General features: G+C 41.6%; 1 protein-coding gene across 1 annotated transcript; it reads left to right on the top strand.

Annotated features, from left to right (window-relative positions):
* The first annotated feature begins 1216 nt into the window (after positions 1-1216).
* On the top strand, positions 1217-10890 carry LOC139574659 (melanin-concentrating hormone receptor 2-like). The gene is made up of 2 exons (XM_071399427.1): positions 1217-1951; positions 10166-10890. The coding sequence occupies exons 1-2, from the start codon at positions 1539-1541 to the stop codon at positions 10809-10811; spliced, it is 1059 nt and encodes a 352-aa protein (XP_071255528.1). The 5' UTR covers positions 1217-1538; the 3' UTR covers positions 10812-10890.
* The last annotated feature ends 264 nt before the right edge of the window (positions 10891-11154 follow it).

Genomic DNA, 11154 nt, shown 5'->3' with positions numbered 1-11154 from the left:
GCTTACCTTGACTTGGAAGAGTTCCAGTGTTGTGTTGGAAAGTCATAACCAATTAGGTAACATTGCATCCCTCTGTTTGACCAGGGTGTTTGGGTAGGCTAAACTAGCTAGCTGTATTTGCTAGCTAAGTACGTGAAACTGAGTCCTTTAGGGGAAAAAATTGACAATCTCTCTCAGTCTCTCTCTTGCTTCTCCTTCATTTTGGAAGAAATTAATTTGTTCAAAACTTTTCAACTATTGTCTTCTCCCTCTTAGAGTCAACTACTCACCACATTCAATGCACTGCAGTGCTAGCTAGCTGTAGCTTATGCTTTCAGTACTAGATTCCTTCTCTGATCCTTTGATTGGGTGGACAACAGGTCAGTTCATGCTGCAAGAGCTCTGATAGGTTGGAGGACATCCTCCGGGAAGTTATCATAATTACTGTGTAAGTCTATGGAAGGGGGTGAGAACCATGAAGCTAGCTGTCCTCCGGCTACACCATAGCGCTACCCTACAGAGTGCTGTTGAGGCTATTGTAGACCTTAATTGCAAAATATTGTGTTTCAATAAAAATTTTAGTGACGTGTTAATATTTATTATAGTTTTATCTAAAAAGGATAACTTTATAAATGTTTTTTTTGTTTTTTTTTGTATAAAATTCACTGAGGAGGATGGTCCTCCTATTCCTCTCCTGAGGAGCCTCCGCTGAAAGGATATTTTTATTTTCTAACATACTGGATTTGATTCCTTTATAACAAACTAAAGGATCTGTTGACTAAAATAATGTATAATTGTTTAACGTTTCTCCATTGAATCATTGGCTGTATATTTGAACCAATCTGTGTGATTCTGTGATTGACATATAGAAGGCCTACATACTATTAGGAAACAACAGTATGTCATTGATGTTGTCCATCTGGATGGAGCAACATTATATCAAAACATTGTGAAACAAGTCAATTTACTTCTGACATGCGCAACAGGGTGCATGGATGAGCTGTTTATCAGAGCAAGAAACAAATCACAATTTTTTTTTGTGGTAGGATTTACTCACTTATCTCCCAATCAGTTTTCTCTAAACTTGATTGATGTTTTAATGACGTGTTAAATGAACCGGCGAGGGATCTTTTGAATGGAGGAGACTACAATCGGATTGTCTTATCGTTCACTGAGTCAGCGAAATGTGAGGTGCGCTATTGGGTAGGGAGAGAGCGCAGTGGAGACGAACGGGGAGGTCCAGTCCTGAGTGAATAATGTGTTCTCCAAGAGGCATCATTCCCAAGTTTGGTGAGAATGATCGATCCTTCAGCAGAATCTCATCGAAACACTTTACTTGAGCTGTAGTCCATTACAAGATAAAGAAGTGAATCAACCAAAGGATAGGCGCGCTGCAGTTTATCCAGAATAGGTGCCCAAATTGTGCCGCTAGAAATTTGGATAGAAGCTAGTACGGTATGCCTTGTCGGCTTGACAGTGTTAGTGCTTATCTATAGCCTAATACTGATCCGCGCGTTATCAATTACGACCAAGGGCGGCAAATATCGGAAGATCTAAAGATGATTATAAATAGCTCGGACATATTTTGTAATTACAAAGAAGTAAGTAACTTCGCCAACAACTCGTCATGTGTGAACAAGACTCAGTCCTCACCCAGCTTCATCGACCTGGCGACTTTCATGCACATATTCCCGTCCATATACGGCATCCTGTGTACTATAGGAGTGATTGCCAACGGTTTGGTGATATACGCAGTGGCGACATGCAAGAAAAAGATTGTCTCGGACATCTACGTGCTGAACTTGGCCATCGCAGATATGCTCTTCTTGCTAGTGATGCCCTTCAACATTCACCAGCTGGTCCGAGACAGACAGTGGGTGTTCGGGGACTTCATGTGCAAAGCTGTCGTGGTGGTGGATGTTAGCAACCAGTTCACTACCGTGGGGATTGTAACGGTGCTATGTATTGACAGGTAAGTCTCCATCTCTCCAAATTCAATAGGTGTCAGTTTGATCATGACAAAGAGAGGTGTCGAATATAGCATCAATTAGGTCTCCTTCCTCTATTACATTTATGTATTCAGGTAGATATAACCTGGTGTAGGATATGATTATAACATAATTAGAACCTATACGTTAGTAAGAAGAAGACATTACTGTTATGCAGCTCAAGAGCAGGGATCTAGTGAGCGGATGGTCGGGACCGGAGCGTTATTACAAATTAATTTGTAGACAGACTGCAGATTGACCGCAAGAAGTGCAAACAGATATAATAGTTGACTAAAACATAATCATTTTCAAACCTATAGTACCAGTCAAAAGTGTGGACACACCTGTTCATTCCAGGGTTTTTCTTTATTTTAACTTTTTTCTACATTGTAGAATAATAGTGAAGACATCAAAACTATAAAATAACACATATGGAATCACGTAGTAACCAAAAAAGTGTTTGACAAATCAAAATATATTTTATATTTGAGATTCTTCAAAGTAGCCACCCTTTGCAAAAAGAAAGGAGGACCAGGGCACTTTTCATATGGTTAATTAAAATGCCTTTAATTGTGTTCAAAGTTGTAAAAAGTAACCACCCTTTGCCTTGATGGCAGCTTTGCACACTCTTGAAATTGTCTTAACCAGCTTCACGAGGAATGCTTTTCCAACCGACTTGAAGGAGTTCCCACATATGCTGAGCACTTGTTGGTTGCTTTTCCCAAACCCTCTCAATTGGGTTGAGGCCGGGTGATTGTGGAGGCCACTCATCTGATGCAGCACTCCATCACTCTCCTTCTTGGTCAAATAGCCCTTACACAGCCTGGTGGAGTGTTTTCGGTGTAGTAACCAAAAAAGTGTTAAACAAATCAAAATATATTGCATTTTTTAGATTTTCTCAACCAGCTTCATGAGGTAGTCACCTGGAATGCATTTCATTTCACAGGTGTGCCTTGTTAAAAGTTAATTTGTTGAATTTCTTTCCTTCTTAATGCATTTGAGCCAATCGGGTTGGGGTGCTATACAGAAGATAGCCCTATTTGGTAAAAGACCAAGTCCATATTATGCCAAGAACAGCTAAAATAATCAAAGAGAAACGACAGTCCACCATTACTTTAAGACGTGAGGGTCAGTCAATGTGGAACATTTCAAGAACCTTGAATGTTTCTTCAAGTGCAGTCGCAAAAACCATCAAGCATTATGTTATGATGAAACTAGCTCTCATGAGGACCGCCACAGGAAAAGAAGACCCATAGTTACCTCTGCTGCAGAGGATAAGTTCATTAGAGTTTTAACTGCACCTCAGATTGCAGTCCAAATAAATGCTTCACAGAGTTCAAGTAACAGACACATCTCAACATGTTCAGAGGAGACTGCATGAATCAGGCCTTTATGATCGAATTGCTGCAAAGAAACCACTGATGGAGTTGGGATGCTTTGCTGCTGACACTGTCTGTGATTTATATATAATTCAAGGTACACTTAACCAGCATGGCTACCACAGCATTGTGCAGCGATACACCATCCCATCTGGTTTGGGCTTAGTGGGACTATCATTTGATTTTCAACAGGACAATGACCCAACACACCTCCAGGCTGTGTAAGGGCTATTTGACCAAGAAGGAGAGTGATGGAGTTCTGTGTCAGATGACCTGGCAATCCACAATCACCTGACCTCAACACAATTGAGAGGGTTTGCTTTTCCTTCCAGTGAAGGAAAAGCAGCCAACAAGTGCTCAGCATGTCTGATTACTCCTTCAAGTCTGTTGGAAAAGCATTCCTCATGAAGCTGGTTGAGAGAATGCCAAGAGTGTGCAAAGCTGTCATCGAGGCAAAGGGTGGTTACATTGAAGAATCTAAAATCTAAAATATATTTTGATTTGTTAAAAACGTATTTGGTTACTACATGATTCCATATGTGTTATTTCACTATTATTCTAAATTCAGCAAAAAAAGAAATGTCCCTTTTTCAGGACCCTGTCTTTCAAAGATAATTCGTAAAAATCCAAAAACTTCACAGATCTTCTTTGTAAAGGGTTTAAACACTGTTTCCCATGATTGTGTAACAGTATAACTTTAGACCGTCCCCTCGCCCCGACCTCGGGCTCGAACCAGGAACCCTCTGCACACATCAACAACGGTCGCCCACGAAGCATCGTTACCCATCGCTCCACAAAGGCCACGGCCCTTGCAGAGCAAGGTGCAACACTACTTCTAGGTTTCAGAGCAAGTGACGTAACTGATTGAAACGCTAGTAGCGCGTACCCGCTAACTAGCTAGCCATTTCACATCCGTTACACTTGTTCAATGAACCATAAACAATTCATGAACATGCACCTTTGGAACGGTCGTTAAGACACTAACAGTTTACAGACGGTAGGCAATTAAGGTCCCAGTTATGAAAACTTAGGACACTAAAGAGGCCTTTCTACTGACTCTGAAAAACACCAAAAGAAAGATGCCCAGGGTCCCTGCTCATCTGCGTGAACGTGCCTTAGGCATGCTGCAAGGAGGCATGAGGACTGCAGATGTGGCCAGGGCAATAAATTGCAATGTCCGTACTGTGAGACACCCAAGACAGTGCTACAGGGAGACAAGACGGACAGCTGATTGTCCTCGCAGTGGAAGACCACGTGTAGCAACACCGGCAACAGATCGGTACATCTGAACATCACACCTGTGGGACAGGTACAGGATGGCAACAACAACTGCCCGATTTACACCAGGAACGCACAATCCCTCCATCAGCGCTCAGACTCTCCGCAATAGGCTGAGAGAGGCTGGACTGAGTGCCTGTAGGCCTGTTGTAAGGCAGGTCCTCACCAGACATCACCGGCAACAACATGGTCTATAGGCAAAAACCCACCGTCGCTGGACAAGACAGGACTGGCAAAAAGTGCTCTTCTCTGACGACATCTCTACAGTAATATCTCTATGTTCATGAAGACATCTCTACAGTAATATCTCTATGTTCATGAAGACATCTCTACAGTAATATCTCTATGGTCATGAAGACATCTCTACAGTAAAATCTCTATGGTCATGAAGACATCTCTACAGTAATATCTCTATGGTCATGAAGACATCTCTACAGTAATATCTCTATGGTCATATGTAGACATCTCTACAGTAATATCTCTATGGTCATGAAGACATCTCTACAGTAATATCTCTATGGTCATGAAGACATCTCTACAGTAATATCTCTATGGTCATGAAGACATCTCTACAGTAATATCTCTATGGTCATGAAGACATCTCTACAGTAATATCTCTATGTTCATGTAGACATCTCTACAGTAATATCTCTATGGTCATATGTAGACATCTCTACAGTAATATCTCTATGGTCATGAAGACATCTCTACAGTAATATCTCTATGGTCATGAAGACATCTCTACAGTAATATCTCTATGGTCATGAAGACATCTCTACAGTAATATCTCTATGGTCATGAAGACATCTCTACAGTAATATCTCTATGTTCATGTAGACATCTCTACAGTAATATCTCTATGGTCATATGTAGACATCTCTACAGTAATATCTCTATGGTCATGAAGACATCTCTACAGTAATATCTCTATGGTCATGTAGACATCTCTACAGTAATATCTCTATGGTCATGAAGACATCTCTACAGTAATATCTCTATGGTCATGAAGACATCTCTACAGTAAAATCTCTATGGTCATGAAGACATCTCTACAGTAATATCTCTATGGTCATGAAGACATCTCTACAGTAATATCTCTATGGTCATGAAGACATCTCTACAGTAATATCTCTATGGTCATGAAGACATCTCTACAGTAAAATCTCTATGGTCATGAAGACATCTCTACAGTAATATCTCTATGTTCATGGAGACATCTCTACAGTAATATCTCTATGGTCATGAAGACATCTCTACAGTAATATCTCTATGGTCATGTAGACATCTCTACAGTAATATCTCTATGTTCATGAAGACATCTCTACAGTAATATCTCTATGGTCCATATGAAGACATCTCTACAGTAATATCTCTATGGTCATGAAGACATCTCTACAGTAATATCTCTATGGTCATGTAGACATCTCTACAGTAATATCTCTATGTTCATATGTAGACATCTCTACAGTAATATCTCTATGTTCATGAAGACATCTCTACAGTAATATCTCTATGGTCCATATGAAGACATCTCTACAGTAATATCTCTATGGTCATGTAGACATCTCTACAGTAATATCTCTATGTTCATATGTAGACATCTCTACAGTAATATCTCTATGTTCATATGTAGACATCTCTACAGTAATATCTCTATGGTCATGAAGACATCTCTACAGTAATATCTCTATGTTCATCCCTCCATCCCTTGACCTGCCTTGGATGTATTCAGTATCATGAAAGATATAACTAGTGCAGAGCAAATTCTTCCTCTTTAATTCTCTGATGTCACATGGCTGTAGGGTTATGTTCCTTCGTTCATAGACATATGACACACGCTGGTTAAGTCCAGCAGCATAGTACAGCAGATGGCTGTAGACTTAACTTTAATTTGATTTAACATCAGCAGTAAAAAACTGTTTTCAACAATCTGTATCTCTGATCGTTTATTTTAGGATTCAATGCATGCCAAATGTACCCTTTTTTTTCAAATGTAGTGCACGACCTTTGACAAGGGCTCATAGGACTCTGGTAAAATATAGGACACTATTTAGGGAATAGGGTGCTATTCGGGACGTAACCGTGGTTGATTTCGTGTTGTGCATCAAGCAGTACGCCAGTCATCAGTCTAACTTTGTTTACGTATTCATGACAGCTTATATGTGACTTTTATCAGCTCCCAGCTCAATTAATCCTAAAATGTTATTATATTATAATAGTATACGGTATGCCACTTTGCAGATGTTTTCATCCAAAAGCCACCTATAGTACAGTGAGTGCATTCATTCATTTAGTATGTGATCCTTGAAGGAATTCAACCCATGACCTTGGGCATATGCCAGTGCCATGGGGTGCATCCCAAATGGCACCCTATTCCCTTAATAGTGCACTACTTTTGACCAGGGCCCATAGGGGGTAGTGCACTACTTCTGACCAGGGCCCATAGGGGGGTAGTGAACTACTTCTGACCAGGGCCCATAGGGGGTAGTGCACTACTTCTGACCAGGGCATATACTGCCCTACCAAGCAACAACAAAAAAGGCAGTAACTGCTCATAGCGTGGAACTGAGATTTTTTTAAATTATTTACCTTGGTTTTCACAGTAACTTTATGTAGTTACTGCTAACATGACCCCCATTTTCTCCAAAACACAATACAATAAAGGCAGGATACTTGTCCACATGATTAAGTATGTATATTAATGTAGCAAAAATTATATTAACTTATTTTCGACCAAATGAGCAGTTACTACCTTTTTTTTCTTGATAGGGCAGTATAGGACTCTGTTGAAAAATGCACTATATATAGAATAAGATAAGAAATAATAATAAGCTTTTAGGATGAAGCCAACTGATTCCCTCATGACATTATTAGATTTATTTAATGTAACATCATGATTAGAGTTCTAACTGCTCTCAGGGGGAAATACTGTATGAATAGGCTATATTAATATATTATATATTCAAACAAAAAACGTTTTATTCCAAGTTAACTAATTACTGTTTGCTTTTCTTGGGATTTTTTTTTATTTTAAATTTTATTTCACCTTTATTTAACCAGGTAGGCAAGTTGAGAACAAGTTCTCATTTACAACTGCGACCTGGCCAAGATAAAGCAAAGCAGTTCGACACATACAAACAACACAGAGTTACACATGGAGTAAAACAAACATACAGTCAATAATACAGTAGAAAAATAAGTCTATATACAATGTGAGCAAATGAGGTGAGATAAGGGAGGTGAAGGCAAAAAAAAGGCCACGGTGGCGAAGTAAATACAATATAGCAAGTAAAACACTGGAATGGTAGATTTGCAGTGGAAGAATGTGCAAAGTAGAAATAGAAATAATGGGATGACAAATACCGGTAGACAAATACTATCTAGTTATGGCGTTTTTTCTGTCTGTGTATTCACATGACATACACATGAAATACACATGACATACACATGACATACACATGACATACACATGACATACACATGACATACACATGACATACACATGCCTCTGTCTGGACTAGACTGGACTGGGTAAAAAGTGATGGTTGTTACTGAAGAAAAAACTAAATAATCCTCACAGTGGAGTCTCCTGAATGACCCGTGTAGAGATATTTGTGCTATTTTGGGGAACACGGTTTCTGTCTCCATCCCCTCTACTCTGGACGTTCACATTCATGGAGCGGCAGTACTCGGACTTGTTTTGACTGATTCAACATCTCTGTTCTGTTGTTACACGTTCAGACATCGCAGACACATCGTGTGTGTACTAAGATTGGAACATCACATTATCACACTGGGTTTCAATGAACACTATGGCAAATACCAAATGAAATCTCACTCAGTATCACATTGTGCATAAACACACGCGAGTACACACACACACACACACACACACACACACACACACACACACACACACACACACACACACACACACACACACACACACACACACACACACACACACACACACACACACACACACACACAAACACATGACAACCCATAATATACACATTTTTCTGCACATACACATGAACTCAAGTACATCTACTGTATCTCTTCACAAAACACTCACATCCCTGAATACAATAATCTGTTTTCTATAATCTGTTTCCCTTTACAACACACTCACAGCCCTGAATACAATAATCTGTTTTCTATAATCTGTTTCCCTTTACAACAATAATCTGCTTTCTATAATCTGTTTCTCTTCACAACGATAATCTGTTTTCCTAACCTTAGCAGGTTAGGTGAAATGGGTTAAGGTTAGAATAAAGGGAAGGGTGGCCTCCCGAGTGGCGCAGCGGTCTAAGGCACTGAATCGCAGTGCTATAGGCGTCACTACCGATCCAGGTTCAATCCCGGGCTGTGACGCACCCGACCGTGACCGGGAGACCCATGTGGTGGCGCACAATTGTCCCAGTGTCGTCCGGGTTAGGGGAGGGTTTGGCTGGTTGTGATGTCCTTGTTCCATCACACTCTTGCGATTCCTTGTGGTGGCCGGGTGCATGAATGCTGACTTCGGGCGAAAGCTGTACAGTGTTTCCTCCGACACATTAGTGCGGCTGGCCTCCGGGTTAAGCGGGCAGTGTGGCTTGGTGGGGTCGTTTTTCGGAGGTCGCATGGCTCTCAACATTCGCCTCTCCTGAGTCCGTACAGGAGTTGCCACGATGGGACAAGACTGTAACTACCAATTGGATGTCATGAAACCAAACAAAAAATGCTACAGTTGTCCCTGACGTGTCTCGAACATGCTAGATGGTCATAGTGTACACCCACCCGTCCTCCCCAACCAACCTCCCTATTGTCCTTTACTTATCCTTTGTCCTTTACTGTCTACAGTAACTATTAGTTCAAACCATACGTCTGAGAGGTGCTCAGAAATGTATGTTCTGTATGGCTGTAAATGATTCCCCTTAAACCACTCAAGTGTAACTTTAGCAGTATGCAGGTTTCCCTCAAGAATTTCCCTGTATTTAGCGCCATCCATCAGTCCAATTCTGACCAGTTTCAAAGTCCCTGCCGATGAAAAACATCGGGATGGTGTTCTCGGGGTGATGAGAGGTGTTGGGTTTGAGCCAGACATAGCATATTCCTTGATGGCCAAAAAGCTACATTTTAGTCTTATCTGACCAGAGTACCTTCTTCCATATATTTGGGGAGTCTCCCACATGCCTTTTGGTGAACACCAAACGTGTTTGCTTATTCTTTTCTTTAAGCAATGGCTTTTCCTTCTGGCCACTCTTCCGTAAAGCCCAGCTCTGTGGAGTGTATGGCTTAAAGTTGTTTTATGAACAGATACTCCAATCTCCGCTGTGGAGCTTTGCAGCTCCTTCAGGGTTATCTTTGGTCTCTTTGTTGACTCTCTGATTAATGCCCTCCTTGCCTGGTCCGTGAGATTTGGTGGGCGGCTCTCTCTTGGTAGGTTTATTGTGGTGCCATAATTTTTAAATGTTTTAATAATGGATTTAATGGTGCTCCGTGACCTCCCTGACCTCTAACCCCTGGTCCCTAACTGATGTGTCTCTTTGTTTCTAGATACATTGCCATCGTCCACCCCTCCTCAGAGAAGCGGACCATCCAGTGGACCATCATCATCAACATCCTGGTGTGGGTCGGCAGCTTCCTGCTGACCGTGCCCGTCATGATCTACGCCATGGTGGTGAGGAAGAGCGACTTGGAGATATGCATGATGTTCCTGGACGGTCCTGAGGACATGTACTGGTACACTCTCTACCAGTCCATCCTGGGCTTCATCTTCCCTCTCATCATCATCTCCACCTTCTACTCCCTCACCCTCTACCACGTCTTCAGATCCATCCGCCGAGTCAAGCGTAAACAGTCTGTCTGGGCGAAGCGCGCCACCAAGACCGTGGTGATGGTCATTGCTCTCTTCCTGGTGTGCTGGAGCCCGTATCACGTGATCCAGGTGATTAACTTGAGCAACAACAGGCCAACCAACACCTTTGTGTATGTCTACAACATCACGATCTGTCTGAGTTACTCCCACAGCTGCATCAACCCTCTGATGCTGCTCATCTTCGCTCAGAACTACCGCGAGCGTCTCTGTCACAGGAAGGACTTGAGGAGCTCGCAGCAGAACTCCTCCAAGACCACTGTAATCAAGACAGACGGCTCCAGCGTGTCCACCGACCCAAACTACCGCTGCACAGTCATCTTATAGTACAGATATTGCCACTCATATACTGTGTGTGTGAATAGGTGGGCTGTCGGTTGGTCCCAATAAGACTACCACAAGTCAACTGTTTTCGTTCTGCTATCTTCTGCTATCTAACTTTAGCGTTTATGAATTACTGAAGTTAAAGTAGCTGAACTACACTTATCTTTCCAGGGGACAGAAGTGTTAGTGGATGAATGGATTTACCCATCTGACAGTAACTTCTCCAACATCACTAAGAATCATTGTTCTGATCCAAATGTTTGCTCAATCGTTATCTAAGGAAAGCCTCTCTCCCCCCCCCTCTCCCTCTCTCTCCCCTCTCTTCCCCTCGCTCCCTCTCCCCCCT

The sequence above is a fragment of the Salvelinus alpinus genome, chromosome 4, assembly GCF_045679555.1.
Source record: "Salvelinus alpinus chromosome 4, SLU_Salpinus.1, whole genome shotgun sequence".
Taxonomy (NCBI): Eukaryota; Metazoa; Chordata; class Actinopteri; order Salmoniformes; family Salmonidae; genus Salvelinus; species Salvelinus alpinus.
Note: the sequence above shows the minus strand (reverse complement) of the source record. Positions and strands in the feature narration are given on the sequence as shown.

Bases quoted from the DNA above. Each gene is read 5' to 3' on its own strand.
- LOC139574659 (XM_071399427.1), top strand. From the start codon at position 1,539: ATGATTATAAATAGCTCGGACATATTTTGTAATTACAAAGAAGTAAGT. The intron at 1,952-10,165 runs GTAAGTCTCCAT...CTTTGTTTCTAG, and splicing joins ACGGTGCTATGTATTGACAG to ATACATTGCCATCGTCCACC.